This window comes from Osmia bicornis, chromosome 2, assembly GCF_907164935.1.
Source record: "Osmia bicornis bicornis chromosome 2, iOsmBic2.1, whole genome shotgun sequence".
Classification (NCBI taxonomy): domain Eukaryota; kingdom Metazoa; phylum Arthropoda; class Insecta; order Hymenoptera; family Megachilidae; genus Osmia; species Osmia bicornis.
Genome location: NC_060217.1, coordinates 1801955 through 1820542, shown reverse-complemented (window position 1 = coordinate 1820542; position 18588 = coordinate 1801955). Strand labels below are relative to the sequence as shown.

Here is an 18588-nt window from a genome sequence, read left to right as displayed (position 1 = left end):
CAGAGAAGTTAGATTGTAACACATTTGTGTATCACGTTAAAAGTTATGTACTACGGTATAATTCGATCGTAAATAAACGCTTCGCGCCTAGGCTGAATTCTAATGCTATTTGTTACATCTGAATTGGAACTTTTGCATAATTAATATTGCCTACCGGTTTAACGTATGAATTTATAGTTGTATGGAAATCGAAACTACAGGTTTTCTTGAATCCATTTTTTATCATAGGTGCCATTTGAGGATTTAAGTTTCTGTTTAGCAAAATACCTATGTAATCGTCTTGTTTAGAAGTACCTAATATAGGATATTTTTTACAAATCTCAATTATAGTTCAATTAATCAAATTTCAAAATCGATTTAAATAAAGATTTAATCTTTAATATATTTTTGTTGATTTACTGGTAATAGAGTATCGTATAGGTATAGCAGAAAGAATATCATAGAGTATCATAGAAAAAAACAGAGTATAACGTGATTATCATAATAGAATGTTGTTAAGTTGACAACTAAATTCTATGACCGAATTATGTATTTATTAAAATTTAACACGTGACAAATATTTAATAGAAATAAGTGTTTGGGTAAGTGTCAGATTTACTCTTACTAATTTTAAAGTACACACGATGTATAGCTAGAAAAATCATACGTAAAATCATGTAAAAAAAAAGAAAAGAAGAAACAAAGCTCTAATAATAACAAGTTCTGTATGGCCGAATTCCGTCAGCCAGTATGTATACATATACCTTGTGCGGTAAAGAGCTTAACTTTAATATACTCGTATGTATACAGCATAGCCTAATCTCTTCGACATGATAGGGTGTTCTCTTCGAAGTGTCTACTAATCTGCGAGCATATGCTATGTAACATGCATCGTTATATAGCAAAGAGGAGAGGAACAAGCAATCAGGTAAAAAAGAGACTCTTGTTAATTATATTTTCTGCATAAGCTAATTCTGCCAATCTGATAGGATACAACCATGTGTATGATAAAGAGGGTCGTACATGGCCGAATAAAAAGGGAACGTCCGAAATACGCGAGTAACAGCCCACGGGCTGAAATTATGCTTCGATTATTCGTGTCTGGTGGTGGAAGAGGGAGAAGGAGCCGCAGGTGGGAGTCATCTAAGGAGGCTGGCTAAGCAGCTTCGCACAAGTCACCCACCCTCTTTTGCACGTGATCCATGCCGCTCTCAGAGTCTACCTTCATCTTTGTTTTTACCTTTATCTTTTTCTACGTTCTTTTTCGCCTGGTTTCTCTTTTTTCATTCATACCTTCATTCTTATTCTCCACGTCCTATCCTATAAGCCGCGCGACGAACGACGGGCGTCGCCGTCGTGTCTTCGAACGAAAATCAGGGATGCGATAAGCAAACATTCTCCGTGCCGCTCTATTATTAAACTATAAAATTTCGATGGTCCCAATGGCGCAGAAAGTATCGGGATTACTTTGAATTTCGACGATCGATCGGTTCGATCGAAGGGTCCTCTACATGTTATACATCACCACCCTTTTGCCCCTTTATCCTTTCTTTGTGCATGCTTGATTAAGACGTTTTATACCAGAAGAACATGGAATATTTAAAAGGAATTCGTGAATAAAATTGTAACCATGATGAACCAATTTCGCTTGTAGGCGAAATTTTAACAGTGAGATTAGGAGTACATGAAGGGACGATGAAGGGACTTAGTTCTGAGGATGCAACTGATATTATTATTATTATTTTTTCATTTACGACATTACATTTAACAATTTAACTAACTGTTTTTGTGTTTAATTCAAAAATATTTAAAAATGTTAGTTGCAACCCTTTAGTCCTAAGTGCCTCAATTGAGACACAAAATTTATATTATTTCTTTTGTGATTGCATATAAATAATGTTTTCCTTTATTTTATTGAATTTTGTTGAATTTCTATACGATATTAACCATTTGTCAGCAGAAAAATTGAATTACTATTTTAGTTCAATATAAATTGAAAATGATATTAACATTCCTGTTTTAAACAATTGTTATTTTGAATGTTTAACTAATTATGCTCAATTGTTTGATAAAAAATGCTTACGTTTAAATTTTGCAATACATACCTATTACAAAGTTAGCTAATTCATAATTTGAAGCTAACGATGTAAAAAGAATGAAGAAATATGCGCGATTAAGCATAACAAATGCCACGCCATTGGTCTGTCCGTTCTTTCGTGGGTCATCTTTTTGCCGGTGTAGCCTGGTTACGCCCTTGCTCAAACGTCGGTGCCCCTAAGATAATTATAACATCATCCCACCGAAAATCTACAGGCTCGTTATACCTCATAGAACAATGATCCCCTACAATTAAATGACCGCGAACCCTACCAAACGATTACCGATTCAACCTAACAAACACACACGTTTGAGCATCAATTTTTAACTTAACACTTTGGCGGTCGAATATTTTAAACAATCAATGGCCCTTGTAATTTTATTTATATTAACACTAGAACTACCGACGTTTGATGCACACTTATGTTTAAATTGTAAAGATTACTATAAATAGATAAAAGATGACACAATTTAATATATACATTCATTCTTCAGCTCGATAACAGCCATTTCAATAAAAAGAAACCTTGATAAAATTTATAATTTAAAATAAGAAACTGGAAACCAGTCATTTTGATCCCTTTGGAACTTGTAGTGTTAAGCTGCGTACTTACACGTTTGTTACCGCGACCTGTTACCTAGCCAACCGGCCGTGGTAATAAATGTGGACTATGTCTTGTTACTGCATATCGTTACTTGTTACTCTTGGTTCGGCTGTTCCGTGCACTGTCGGAAGAATGACCCGCTCCAAAGGAAGTAACGAAATAAGCAGGAGTAGAGAGTAATAGGTGTAGTTAACAGTTAACACTAAACTAAACCTATCGAGAGGGGAGAGTTGCCGAATTTGAACCGTCGTCTAGATTGGACCCATCACCTTATATTACCTCCTATAACAAATAATATCGCAGTATAGGCAGCATATCTAACATTGATGTATACTACGCTGATGCGTAGATATGCTGCCTATACTGCGATATTATTTGTTATAGGAGGTAATATAAGGTGATGGGTCCAATCTAGGCGACAGTCCAAATTCGGCAACTCTCCCCTACTTCGTGTATACCTATTCCTACCGTCAGCGGTCAAATGATCGCTTTAAAAAGATGTATTTCTTAATATAGAGTAAAAATTATGAACAATTAGATAGTGAAGAAAATATATTCTTAGATTCAAAAACAAATAATGTTTATTTTCTTCTTCCTCACCGTATTTTTTACAAATTATAGGATTCTTGATTGCATATTTCCGACAAAAATAGTCATTTAACCGCACATGGTGGGTTTAGTGTTAATAGATTTAGAAACGGGTCACACACCGAACCTCGTTACCAAAAAATGAAATAACGGATGTCAGTAACAAGGCTATATTTATAAGTAACAAATGTGTACTTACGTATCTTTAAATATTTTTTTAGAAAATTATAGTCGGATGATGCTAGGTGCGCTAGAAAATGATTAGCTTCTAGATTGTAATTAGTACATAATAAAAATAAATAGGAATAAGGTGAAGTATGCTAGTGTAAGAAAAATTAAAGCACTGTCAAAGTTTAAAAAATTTCAAAGTATTAAATAACTTATGATAAATTGAATTTTTTTTGTTAAACATTTTAGTGTTTTAACTTGTTTTTTATGCAAATAATTTGTCAACAACAGGTTATTGAAACATCGTCGAATGATCAAGCGTTCCATTGTTAAATATTTCCTCAACAGCGAATTCTTTGCTCCGATCCGCAATAAAGAGTCTCATAAAATAAATGACGTCCCTCCTACCTGCATTTAGAATGTCGCGTAAGCTGAAGGTAGGCCAGAACAATGGTTACAACCGTTCTACATAGAATACATTTTCATTGCTACCACCGGTAAATTACGAGTTATGAACCTTATGGCTGCTTCGAGGACTATCATCGGGTCAGCGCGGAGCTTTCACTGAAAATTGGCATAGAATTGCAGGCACTAAAACTCGAGAAGAAAATCTCGTCTGTTGTAAAACGACCGTGGTAACTGATCCCCGGTAGAGACCGTCAATTTTACACGGACTAAATAAACAGATAACAGTATGTATCTGCCCCTTAAGTAAGCACTCGACAGCCTATAACGACACTTACCGATTCCTCTCCAAGTCCTTGTTAAGCACTCAAACATGAGAGCCTCAACCTGTAAGTTATACACGTGTATATACATGTGCACTTATGTACATATCGATTTCAAATGTGACAGAATGTTTGCTTGAATTCATACGAGAAGTGACATTTTGTCATTCATCGTCAGTGAGAAGATGCAAGAGTTGAGGGCAAATGACTATATGTAAAATATAAGAGAAAGCAGTTTACGTTTTTATATGAATAATAAATGCGAGAAACTTATTTAATAACGGGTAGTGATAGAATAGGCAAAGCTTATTTTATTATTGTACAATTGCAATATGATACTTGAAAAATATAACAAGGCATTTAATTGTAAGAACTAAGGGGGTGTATGATAATCTTTGAGAATTAGTAGAAAAAAATTAATTTACTACTGTATAATTATACATATAATATTTGAAAAATAGAGCATGTCAAATAGATAAATTAATAAAAATCGATTTCTTAAAAATTTAGAATATAATTTGAAAGGTAAGGGTACACATCATAATGAGAAATAACAAACTTCGAAGGGTTACGAATAAAAATAAGGTAAAAGTATTTAGATTGATATTATACGAAATAAGTGCAACGATAGCCTTAATTAGCTTCTAATGTTGAATTGCAAAGGTGGCATTAATATTATATCATATTACACCATATAAAATATATTGGCTAAACAAATGTCTATATATATATCCCTTTATATAAACGCTTTTTAATATATATTTATTAATGTTTTAATAATTTAGTATAAATAAACAATATTTAAATAGATGTTATATTCTGATGTTAAATACTAAAATTTAAAAGAAAGTAGCGAATGCCCGGCTAGCTCAGTCGGTAGAGCATGAGACTCTTAATCTCAGGGTCGTGGGTTCGAGCCCCACGTTGGGCGATTTTTTTTTTTCAATTTCTTAACAATCTATTTCAATCATTTTTTATAACTATTCGAAATAATATAAGACAAAAATATAAAATAAAATATGTACGTATTGAAACCGATCATATACATTTTTGTTTGCACATTCACATGAATCAAAAAGGCATAATAGATTATCACTTCAAATTTAATTTAACATCAATTACACTGTTGATATTTATAAATAAGTCTACATATAGTATTTTTCTTACAAAGCACAAATGTGTCATATTTTCAGAATAAACAGTTCTCTTTTGTTTATAGCATTCAAAGTTTAAAACGATGCACGCGTATCATGGTTTATAGGTTTTTCCTCTAAAATAGCCTTATTTCTATTTCAGATCGTATTTTTCTGTTTAATCTAGAGTAGGGTATGCAGTCATTCCTGAATGCACCGAGGCTAAAAATAAGTTTTAAAAGATGCCTGCACTCACGTAGAATTTATCTCATTGTCGCTTTTGTTAGCACAAATGTTATGACATAAGTCATTTGATATCGTTCGAAACTCACCCTTCGGAAAAATTGAAAAGTTTTAAATTAAACGAGGCTTTGAAACCAATGACGTGTTAAATAAAAATCTTTAAACTCGGATTAATGTTTCAAGTCTTCGAGAAACTTTCACTACATGCTTTTTGATCTATATATAATCCATTTGTAATTTAAATATCTAATGGGTCAATAAAAGATAATGAAATTCAACTTATATGTGAAAGTTCATTGGAAATTCAACAGAGAATGATGAAGATTAATCATCAGACATTACAGTAATTGCAAACTGACTTAGAACAGAAAACGTTTTCTTACGATTCAAGTTTTTCACAACTTTATTAGAAAGTTTCATGATATTATTTGATTATTAGTATTGCGCATCGGCGAAAAGGAGTATCTGTATTTAGACACCATAAAACCTTGGTTAATTTCTTAATTTTTTATTGGTATCATAGTAATGCTATTCCTTTTTCTCCTCTCTTTTTTTTGTAATTATTCAATTACATTACGTTTAAGGCATCGGCGACCCCACCTCAGTGAACGTGTTAAATTAAATATTGAACAACAAAGCAGAGCAAAACTTTTGAATGCACTTAACACCAAACTAATGGATATAGGTACAGTAGCAAAATTAGAAAATGAAATTGGAAAACACAGTGCAAAAACATAGTTATCCGTCTCGCATACTTGATCGTGTGTATAACACTGAAAATTCTACTAAATGCAATAGGATAAAATTTGAAATTAAGCTCTCAGGTTGAAGTTTTCAATGGTCGACTTTACGTGAATGGTAATTTTAAAAAAAGAAACTGCTTGTTTGTCGCAAGTGTTCTCTCCGTGCTTAATAAAACGAAATTTCTAACGAAGAGGAATGTTCTTCTCCGAGCATCGAATGAAAGCAAGTTACGTGGAAAAAAAGATTGCAAAATCGACATCCAGTTCGTTACATTTAAGCCAGTGTTGAAGATAAGATCACGGCACTTGACCGATCGATGGGAAGATCGTTGATGATCGAGGATCAACAGCTGGATTGCTCTCGATCGCTCTTCTCTCTCTTCTCAGATCCTCCTTATTATTTAATGAATGTCATCTATTTATTTTATTCTGTCATCAACGTCATTTCACTCTTCTTAAAGTGGATATACCGCAAAAGTTAAATTTAAAAGAGAACACTGAATCTGATTAAAAAAAATGATGTCCGTCAAATATTTTAATTGAGGGAAACTTCCGAAAGGCCCCGCCACCCTAGGTGGATGAGGGTCTATATATAGGGGTTTTAGCACACGAGGAATCGATTGAGACTAATTACAGAGCTGGATATCCAACTGTTTCAGAGATACAGGTAACTAGTAGTTAGCCGGTAAATTAGACTTAACTAGAGATAATTATCACAAATGACGTCATAAATTGACTCTCGAAGGATACTCCACCTAACCTGACCAAACCTAACTTAACCTAACCTTTTTCTTTTTAAATTTGCCGGAGGGGAAATGCAGTTACGTACGCGCGCAGCAGCCCCTTTCGCACTATTCGGCATAAAGGACGCCTGGGCAGTGTGGGACTTGTACCACCCACGAGGGGTGGCACCCTATCCACTAAAACCCTACCCCGTGTTGGGATGTACTTCCGAAAGGCCCCCCCCACCCTAGGGCAGCTAAACTTCGGATTTATAGTAATTGAGGGACGAGAAAAACTAAAAGAAAAAAAAAGGAGCTTTAAAATTTAAATTAAAGTTGAGCGCTTAAGAGCTGGTGGAAGAGTGACGAGTAAGCATTCTGGTTCTATTGAGGGAGCACGTGAGGAAGCAAGGAATCCTCCGAGGGAGCAAGAATGCGCAGTCTGATTTTCAAGCCGAATGTGAGTATGTACTGACAATGAGTATATTTCATATATCTCGAGGACGGTTTATTTGCCGGACTTGAAAATTGTCTCGTTCGATTTCTCGTCCCTCAATTACTATAAATCCGAAGTTTGGCTGGCCTAGGGTTGGGGGGTCTTTCGGAAGTACACCCTTTAATTGTAGAGTATATAAAATTTTTATGATTATAAACTTGAGCAGAAAGTTTGCACGCGTGAAACTTTTCAATTATTCTTCCCCCTTCGAGTTTCATATGCGTGGGTTTCGAGCTGTTAGAAGTGGGTGGAGAGAATTCGATTGTAATTTATGAATCGACGCTCGCTTATCGCTGTCCAAGTAGTAATTACACGAATTGAAATTTCTTAATAATAGAGCACCTCGATGATTTCTCTCGTACATAAATATGTATTACAGGTATATTATAGCGTGTTATTCGTTGATTTAATAATGTCGTCAGTACGAGTTTCAAGACTTATCTCGGAAGCTAGAGCAATATGTATTTACGCCTACTTATTGAATTTTGCATTAATTCATACTTATGGGTCCGGTTTAGGTTAAACGGTTTAGCTTTGTACAGTTAAATGTCGACAATGTTATAAATCGTTCAGTATTTAAAATTCATAATGTCAATTTTCTCTTATATCTGTTTATGAAATGAATAATAAATTAGACAAACGTGATCTGTCAGAAAATAAGTCATAGAATTAATTAAAAAATTTTTGTTAAAAAATAATTAAAGTCACAATATCTACAAGACTTATTTGTATGATACTTTAATCATTTTTTCAAATTTTAGAATTCTTGAATACAAAACAGAATTCACTTTTTTCCCTCTCTAGAAAACACTCTTGACGTTGCATTTCTACACTGTTATCAGAAAATAAAATTTACAAAGTAATATGTAATACCTGGTAAAGTAAAAAATAATACGTAATTTAAAAACAAGATTTTATAGTTTTGCTTTGTTTATAATTTCTGTTTCTATAATTAAAATTTACAAGGCGGTCATAAATATAAAAGTTATAAACACAATTAATAACAGAATGACTGGTATTAAATTGGTTACATTCATCAAGCAATACGTACATATTCCGAGTCGATTGATATAATAATTATTACATTATGTTAATTAACTCCAATTAAATTACACCTTGGTACACTTTCATACATCAAAGATTTCATTAACGTTTCATGTTTTTGCGTGCTTCTCGTGTCGAAAAACTCACGGTGTTCCTTTGGCAGAATAGAAGTGTAACGTCTCGACAACCACGTTGGATGCTTATACAGCTAATTGATATGTCAGCTCTGAATTAAAGTATCATTAATGGTTCACTTTTACGATCGTTTCGTTTCGTATGGTTTGCTTTTAAAACATTTACGTCAAGCCGGCTTAATCCGATCGTTTCTATAGGTCGCGACGCTAATTTGACTGAAATTGCCACGTGTATGTTTAAACGGTAATGATTGTATATAGCACAAGAGGGGAATTGATCAAGGTTATAAGCATTGAATGAATAGTCAGTGACCTGAGGCTACTATCAATTATAGATATATTTTGCGTAAAAGCTGACATCGAACAACGATTTGGGTAAAATGAATAACTGAAGGCACTTCGTACCTTGATCGACAGAGTTGATACACAGTATCGTGCTAAAGTCTTAAAATATTTCTGATATTTCATTATTTTACGAAATTTTACATGATTTATTTATCTCTTACATAATTATTTAAAGAAAATTTCATTTGTCCATTTTTAAGGAAATATCAATAGAATAAGTATTAGATATACCGATAAATTCTTGCCATCTTTCTTGCAATAATATTGATTGATTTTTTATTCAAATTAAGACTGATCAGGACTATTCGGAGTATAACTACAAATTACTGCTAACAAAGCAAAAAGAAATGGCAATATATTAAACTTATTTTTCTAATCGATAATTTAAAAATGTGTAGTTAAAATCATTTTTTCTTTAATTTGTTAGCAATAATTTGTAGTTATATTCTGTAAAATCCTGATTAATCGTAATTCAAAAAATCATTTGATATTATTGCGATTTCGATGTCAACCGATAAATGAAATACATATACATATGTATTATAGGACTGCATTCTATAGAAGCATAAACTGCTGCTGAAATATGCAAATTGATATGTTAATATGTGCAAATATTAGTCAAATTAAAAATATTGGAATACAAATTATTTAATCCAGTCAAGGTGCTCTACAACACTTACGGTTAGACCTCATGTTGCTCAATTGATTAAGAACCCAATTCATTAGACATAGTTGTTTTTTATTTTTATTTGCTTCAATCAATACAAAAGAGCTTCTTTAGTTAATACCCTTTTAAAAACATTAGACGATTTCCAAAAAGAGATTGATGAACTTATTTCATCAAAAGCCCAATTTATAACTTGTCTGATAAATAGAGTCAAGTGTTATAGGATTACACTGATTATACCGGTTACACTTAAAATAGGATAGGAATTTAATTTGCTTAAAAATAAATGTATCGAATTCGATAATAAAGTGGACCATTTATTAATATATAAGAACACCTAATAAATTCCTCAAGGTATAGTATTGTATTTTTCGAAGTTGATGGAGAAAGTGTAACCCCTTAACGGGGTGAACGTAAGCGACGGAAGAATGTGGCGCCTCGTAATCTACGGCACGTATAAATCCGCGTCTATCAGCGCGCACCGATCCATTCCGTCATTTTTTCAAACAATCCTTGACAGCTCCGTATTTACGAGACGAACGGTAAGTGCGCGTTAAGTGACTTGTCTAAAGCAAACCGACCGACAATGGATCGCGACGAAAATATTTCTACATTGCTGGAAACTTGGAAACCACTATCGGCTATCTTCGAACAGCCGAGTTCGACGAGATGTTCGACAACGGTGGAAATTTGACGCGCCTCGTAAAAGACGAGGGCTTCTTCTTTAGATATATCAGGGAATGTCGCGGTGCGATCCTCGATGAAGGGTATTCTCCCTTTATCTTTGTACACGTCTAGGAAGCCGCCTTGTACACTGTTCTACCGGATGAGATAGTTTTCCTCGAAAAAGCTGCTATTAACGACGTTCGAAACGCATACCCGATGTACCTTGATCCTTTCGCCTTTTTCCTCCGTTTTCTTTCTTCATGCTTTTCTTAGGTGGTTTCAGATTCATTTACATGTATGTATTGGGTAGAGTTAGAAATTACTGTATTAATACAAGATACTTAACACATTGAACGCCACAGTAAAATATGTGTATATGTATAATCGGTCACAGTGAAATTTTTCTTGTTAAGAATACGAATAGCTAATTTTCAAATTTAAGGTTCCAAATTGCTATTGTGCATTACTAACATTATAATAATACTATTAAAAATGTATCTCCTATTTGCTTTTCTTAATTATTCGATTATATTAGATTTGCAGTGTCGTACAAATAATTGATATTCAAATCTAAATTTTCGATTTTCTATTTGATGATATTAGTATAATATTAATGCTATTCAAATGTATTTTTTTTTTAATTATTCGATTATATTACGTTTAAGGCATCGCTAATGACCCACGTGGCATTCAACGTGTTAACAAATTTGTCAATCTACATCTTTTAATTAAGTCACTATGCATCAGAATATAATAGTGAACAATCGAAACTAATTATACAAATTTTCAAAAGTTTCAAACTTGACGATGTAGATATGAATGTTAAATGAATTTTTCTTTATGATATTTCACTTCGGAATAGTTTCTACCCCGTCAAGGTAAATTTTGATTATATAAATATAGAGTAGAGATGAGGATATAGTGCTGAAATGTGTGATCCTCTGTGTGTAATTGGTCTAAATATCAGGGAATGATAAAAGGTTACATTTGCTCGGATGATGCAAGAGTTCATCATAAGTTACGTTCAGACTGATTGTTCATATGGTCATTAATGTGGATAGTGTATTTTCTTGGTGATATTAATATATGTTATTATTGATTCTTTTGCTGTGGTACATATTTAAGTTTGTACAGTAGAATCTCGATTATCCAAACACACATTGTATGCTTTATTATCAGAATAATACCACCTGTGATACGATACGAGATAATACATATTCGTACGCTCGTCTTATTTTCTTTTCAAGGGCGAGTGTAAAGATGACGAGAAAGATGAATATTATGATGGAATTGTTTTATTTTGTCTTATTTCTTGGTGAAAATGCCAAGCTTCTTATACTCCACCTAATGCATTAAAGTTTAATTTAAGCATTCAGCCCGTCAGATTAAGATTAAATCTTGAGATCGTTTTTTTTTGTTTTTAATTATCAGCGTCAGATGAAAAGAACTAAATACTAATTACTCAAAAGTTATCGTTTTGCAATAAGGCTGGGGTTGCGCTGAATGCCCCAGTTAAAATGTGTACAAACCAAATCTATCATATTGAAAATAACATTTATTTAAAAAGTATTGAACATAGGTAGTTCACTTTAAATTCAAGCCAAAATTCATTAAAAATTAGTTTTATAAGCTAAAAGAATTCATTACTTTTTCGGTTAATTGATTTTTTAGATAAAAAATGACATTGTCAGTGAACGAAATAAATGAAAGAAACATAGTTACATTGAAATTTCTTTATTACGACCCTAATAAGGTAAAAATCGGTTTCAAAGAATTCTCATTTTCCTTGTCACGAAATTCCTTGAAGCATGCGAATACACAAAAGCGTTCCGACCGATGCAACATCACGTTTTCCCATTGTTTGCAGTCCCGACTCCGATTCACCTCACGTTTTTCCCTAATAACAATACGGAAACGTTTCATCAATAGTACTCAAGGGACGACCTTGTTACTGTTTACAGGTACGCACAGCTGACCTCGATAGAGAGCTTTCGCTAGTGTCTAAGGAAGCATGAAAAGGAAACGAAGAAGCCGAAGAAAACGAGAACTCATGCGTGTTGCGGCTGATCGTCGACTGGTCGTGGTGGAATCGTTGTGAAGAAAAGGAGCCAGACTGGAGTCATCCCGTTAGCAAAACATAGGAATAACACAGAACGAAGAAGAGGAAGTACGAGTTAGCCAAGATACAAGGTAAGAAGCGAACAAGCTGAAACGGGACAGGTAAAGATCAGCAGCGGAATCGAGTGTACGCTAAGAAGAAGAAGAAGAAGACGACGAAAAAGGAGAGGGAGGAGGAGGAGGAGGAGGAGGAGGAGGAGAAGAAGAAGAAGAAGAAGAAGAAGAAAAAGAGGAAGGAATCGAAGGCAGGCGACAGGAGGAGGACGAGGTAAAAGGATCGTGACACGGACGCGTGTGCAACAGGCGATTTCTGAGCGATTTATCTTGCCAGGTTTGCAGGTGTTCGCGTGCGTCCTTCGTGGCCTTGTTAACGGGCTACCTTTTTATCTTACCGCATCGACCTTCCTCTAACTCCGTCATACGGGATAGGTAAAATAATAGAGCAGTCCCGAAAAACGACGTAACTCGAGGAGGAGTGTTTAACGAAGAGAACGAGGAGGAAGTAATCCGAGCGTAATACAAGGGAAGCGTATACTGAAGAGAAAAAAAGGGTGAAAGAAAAAAGGGGTTACGGGTTGACAGAGAAGAAGAGATTCAGGGAAAGAAGGTGAGGAAGGCAGTGGGAAAGAGCAGCATAGGTAGACAGGTAGAGTGGCGAAGATATATAAGCGGAGAAAGAGAAAAAGTAAGAGTAAGAGAAAGAGAAGGAGAAAGAGAAAGAGAGTGCGAAAGAAGAGTAAATAAAAAGAGAGGGTGGGAGGGATGGAGGAATAGAGAGAGAGAAAGTAAAGGGGAAGGAGAAAGAAGAAGAGAGGGAAGGGAAGTAAAGGAGAAGGAGGAGGAGGAGAGATAAGGGAAGGTAGAAGGGGATAAGGGGAGTAGCGCGAAAGAAGAGAGGGAGAAGAAGAGGCGCGTGGTGGCCGTGGTGGCGAGGTAGCGGACGAGAGCGAGCGAGCATCCAGATCTGTCGCGTGCTGCGTCGCTCTGGGATGGGACGGAATCGGGACGACACGGTACGAAGCGGAACGGGACGAGACGAGACGAAACAGGACGAAACGGGACGACGGCTACTACTACAACTACGACGACGGGATGGGATGGATGCTGTGGATCCGTGTGAGTAGCGAGTCGAGTCGATCCCCGCGCGCTGGTATTGGTTTCACTCTCGGCTGCTGCCGGCCCGTGTGCTCACAAGCACACTCGATCTCTCTACGAGAGCGAACCGAGGAGCGTGCCCGAACCGAGCCGGAGAAGAGAACCGCGGCACTCGTTCAGTAGTTTCTCGGACGCCGCACCGGCACCATCCGACCTACCAGATAACCCCGGACTTGCCGGACTACCCCCGACCTCCTAATAATACCGACATACGGGACGATCGCGACGTTGGATCGTTCGTTTCGAGGAATCAAGCACGTCCTAAGATAGGATCGTTGACCGTTCGCCGAATCTGCCAGCATCACTGCGGTGACATCGTGGTTTTGTCGTGGTCAACGTGTTGGATCTAGAAGTCGATCGGTGCGGTGGGCAAAAAAAGATCGGTCCTACTCCGAAACGATCGTCATCGCCACGAGGGATTACTCTCGTGTTCGTCTTCGCCTCGTGCGTGCGTCCGTGCGTGCGTGCGTGCATGCGTGCGTGCGTGCGTGCGTGCGTGCCTGCCTGCCTGCCTGCCTGCCTACCTGCCTGCCTGCTGCGTGTCTGCGTGCTTGTATATTCGTCGATCATCTTTTTCTCGGTTTGGCCGGTCAACCGATACCACGCTCTTTACCGGTCGAGTGTCACACGGAGGTCATTAGCTGTTTACTTTTTTCTCTCTCTCTTTCTCTCTCGGTAACGTATCACAGTACGTGTGTCGGTTGTTTATTAGCAAGCCGCGTTGGAAGCATCACCCTGTACGAGTTAACCAGGTGTTTTTGCCCCGGTGACGAACGTGTCGGTGGAGCACACTAGCCGTGTTCGTTAACCATCCCGAGTCGAATCAGCTTTCATAGTAAACGCGTTGCTTTCGTTCGATCAGTGGTGAGAAGTGGTGGTAGTGTTTGCCCGCGAATATTTCGCGAAACAACTTTGCCGCGTGATTCACGACCCTTCGCGACTCCGGAAGGATACGCTCTCCCACGAGTGGTCAACGAAGAGGGCAAGGGCAAAGAAGTCGGTGAAAGAAGCAATACACTGTGATATAGACAAGGACAGAAGTGAGGAGGTGGTGGTGTTGCTGGAAGAGAGGGGGAGAGAGAGAGAGAAACCCGTTAAGGCGGTACGAGTAACGTGTCGGTGGAGGTTCTTGCGATTGATAGAGAAACTAAGAGGAGAGGGACAGAGCGAGGTCGACGAAGGTAATCGGTAGCATCAAGCTGCGTGCCTCGACAAAACCGATTAAAGACAAGCGAGCAACGATCCTTTCGTCTCCTTTGTCGCTAATTCCCTGTCGTTGGCTTTTCGTTCAGTAATCGTCTCGTCGACCGATCTTCACCCAGGATCATTCGCAGTGTAACGAGTACCCTCGGCGATATCGGCTACAGGAAACCAAGACGATCCAGTCGCTCGTTTGTATTCAGAATCCATCACACGACGCCTCGATGCTACCTCGTAAACCTATTCCGTGGTTTCCCATCTTTGCGAACAAGCCATTCTGACTGGCGTGATCTGGTTCGCGCTGACGAGACATCGCCACTGTCATCGTCATCGTCATCGTCGATTGACCGTTGTCAATCGATCGTGCTAGCCGAAGGAGAAACCGCTGCCACGGCGGTCCGCAATAATGCGAGATTATCGAAAACGGGGTACATGGACGGTAACAGCAGACCAACTGCTGCATCCTCACTGTTCAACGAGAATTTTCCCACAGGGCCTCCTGTGTTCGAGGCGAAAGTAACCGAGGATGAGGTGGACTTACATTGTGAAACTGTATTATTACCATTCGTGTGATTACCTGTACGACGAATCGAATTGTGTACCGTGGCTTTGATTTTCAGCAGTCAGACCGCTCGATACGACAACGAGGAGCAACAGTGAAACAACGGAAATTGTACGACACGAAAGGGAATATAATAAAATAACGAAGAACAGAAGAAGAAGAAGAAGAAGAAGAAGAAGCAGTAGACATAATCAGCGAGAAGAAAGAAGAATAAAAAAGAGAAAGTGAACAGAAAGATAGAAAGATAAAAGGAAAGGGAGAAGTGTGGTGTGTAGATAAGAAGGAGGAGGGCTTGGAAAGGAGTGTGGATGAGACCGTCATGCCCGCTGAGATCGACACGGGCGGGCCAACGGTGCTGCACTGTGATTACCGTGCCGTCTGCCCGATACCGATCCTAACCTCAGCAATCACCGAGTCTTCTTCCTTGTACCGCGAAAATAGAGTTGTTCGGACGAGTATCGTACGACGATTTCCGCGGACGAATCGCGACGAGAAGGACGAATCGTTGGATGACACTGGTTTGAAGTCTCGTTGTTGGTCCGGTTTCTCCTTTCGCCGGACTGGAGCCGCGTCCGCGCGTTCCGTATTAAGAGGACTCCGTCGAAACAAGCCACACATCTCGTTTAACGTTCCTACGGAGGCTATCGATGTGTCCTCACGGACGGCTGATGATCGGCAGGATTGCCAGCACGAGGATACTTGTGGTCCGGAACAACCGGAATCGCGACTTCGCGACACCATCGACCAGTTCGACGAAAACAGGACGATAAGGCAGACGCGATCGAGACGAGAGGAGTGTTCGCTCGAGCATGAGAGGACGATCAGCCGTAGATTTCAAGCAAGGATTCAGCTCGCTTCGAAGACAGGCCATGAAAAGGAGAAAACAAGCCATGATTGCCACGGTGTACAAGGATGGTGCTCTAAACGCGACTTGTCGGCAACTGGAAACTGGACGGAGTTTCGAGTCGCAAACCAAACAGGAATAGGGAAAGCACGGTTCTCTAGTCAGTCGAACGACCCTTCGAGATCGAATCGGACGTATGAGAAGGTGGTAACCACCAACGCGACAAGTACGCTTCCGTCCTTGACCGATGAAACGTGGAAGGAAGTGGACGCGACAAATTCCTGGCGATGCGAGTCGCGCGCCACCAAGGTCGAGTTGACGGTCGATCGGCAGACCGACTTTCCTTCCCTCGACCACGAGTCCTCTTCGAGGAGTGGCCATACTAGAACAAGAAAGAAGAGGCGCGAGTGTCGTAACAACCGTTTCACGTACTTTCAGTTAGCCTTACTCTTCTTCCTGCTCGCGTTCGGACAGTGCGGACTCCGTAAATCGAGTGTGTTCAACTGCAGTGCGAAATCAAGTGCCACCGGTTTGAGTGTGTTGGCGATTGGCACGGTTATCAGTGCAGTGAGTGCCGCACCGGTTGATTTAATGGCTGATGCTGGGGTAAGGGCAGAACGATCGGCCAATTTGTCCCACATCACTGGCGCTTCCAGGAAGATCCAGATGTACATCAAAAATCGGCATTTGCAAATCCTGCCGGATGGCACGGTCAACGGCTCTAACGACGACACATCGGATTACAGTGAGTACCGATTTTCTATATCTATCTTAATATATTCAACGATTCCACTGCAACTGGAAACATTAATTCTCTTCCTTTTATTCTGGTCCGTGTATACCTGCATTCGTATACCATACTCAACGTCGATCTTACACGCACACCATTTATCCTTAATTTTCCTTAATTAATTCCTTATTTTCCTTCTCTCTCTATGAAAAACGATTTCTTCAAATTGATATCGTGTTAGAGGTTCAGAGTTAAGCGAAAGTTACGATGTCATGATCGTTCGTTGACAGAAAATTGATTCAACGCGATGTGACGCGACGCAACATTTCTGTCAGAGCTGTGAAATCATTTTTTTTTATTCCGCGCTTCGAAAAGAACTTATATTCAGAATTTTACCACTCGCGTAAGACTCGCGTCTTATGACTCGCGTGGGTGTTTATAGTTTCTAGTAAGGTCGATGCAGTTACATTTTGGCCTCTTTTAGTAGCTGTGTTACCGTTCAGACGTTTGATTCGATCGAAAGAAATCATCGATGATATAATGATTTAATAATTATTATACCTATGATATTGTGCAAAATAGGACACTTGAAAACCGAATATACTTTTAAAACCAATATTTTTATAGGTCATAGATACATATATCCATATTTTGTATCAATCGATTATAATTTGATCGTTTAATCCTTTTAGTATTTGTAAATTTATTCACAATTAGTTATATAATACAGATGATGGTGATGTTTGAAATGCGTAGCATGAATTTCTAGAAATTTAACTATTCTATATGAAAAGACAATTTATTAGATGAATGTATTATTAACAAATACCTCAAAATTCATATATCGACTCTAAGATACTCAAAGGTTCAAAATAATAAATCAATATAGGTAGAAAAAATGGAAAAATAAACGAAACTATTAGCGAATCTATAATTGACCTCTTTTCTTACTGTCCGTCCTTCAAAATAGTTCTTTTGAATTCAGTACTTATTCAATTCAGGTAGCTGGTTCACGATGTCAATTCCAGCAAACCCTTAGGTATCCTACTTGGTACTCGGGGATATGTATTTAGTTTCGTACGGCCCAGTTCGTCGTCGTGCCTTAATCGGTGACGTTGACCTTATTTCGAGATTCCACTCGAACGTTCGATACCTCGAGCATCCCGATTTTGCATTCTAAATCGAATCTTGGAACCTTCTGCTTTCTCCTTCACGATAAAGATAAATCTGTTATCGTATTTCCAAGTTCACGTAATTTCGTTTGCAATATTTTCAGTGAAATCATTGCATATAAAAACATTTAGATAGGATAGGCATGAATGAAAAAATGATAGGAAGTTATGAAATTAAATTGAGATAAATCATTGTGTAACAAATTTTTTTGAAGATTTTTGGTTTTATAAAATATGGGACGACTTGAAATTTGAACTGAGTCCTTTATCCATTATTTTGATCCAGGATAATTTTAATATCATTATATTGGGATAAATTTAATAAAAATTTGACTAGTATTAAACCTTTTTAAATTATAATATTACTAAGCAATTTTTTAAATAGCTTCTAAGTCAATTATTTCTTTCATAAGCAGTTTCTTTGAGTTGGATTGAGATAATAGGAAGAT

General features: G+C 37.7%; 1 protein-coding gene, 2 long non-coding RNA genes and 1 other non-coding gene across 4 annotated transcripts in view; all 4 read left to right on the top strand.

Moving 5' to 3' along the window:
- The window catches only part of LOC123989282, a 104898-nt gene extending 92264 nt beyond the window's left edge, over positions 1-12634 (top strand). The window contains exon 3 of the long non-coding RNA XR_006830507.1: positions 12320-12634. This is a non-coding gene — a long non-coding RNA (uncharacterized LOC123989282). The remainder of the gene's footprint in view (positions 1-12319) is intronic.
- Trnak-cuu lies at positions 5024-5096 on the top strand. Its single transcript has one exon. It is a non-coding gene; the product is annotated as a tRNA-Lys (tRNA).
- Positions 12635-12713: 79 nt separating the features above from the next.
- Positions 12714-13067, top strand: LOC123989127. Its single transcript, XR_006830463.1, has 2 exons — positions 12714-12744; positions 12808-13067. It is a non-coding gene; the product is annotated as an uncharacterized LOC123989127 (long non-coding RNA).
- Positions 13068-13344: 277 nt separating this feature from the next.
- LOC114876214 overlaps positions 13345-18588 on the top strand; it is a 185533-nt gene continuing 180289 nt past the window's right edge. The window contains exon 1 of the mRNA XM_029187443.2: positions 13345-16982. Coding sequence (XP_029043276.2) covers positions 15713-16982 — 1270 coding nt within the window. The 5' untranslated portion in view covers positions 13345-15712. The remainder of the gene's footprint in view (positions 16983-18588) is intronic.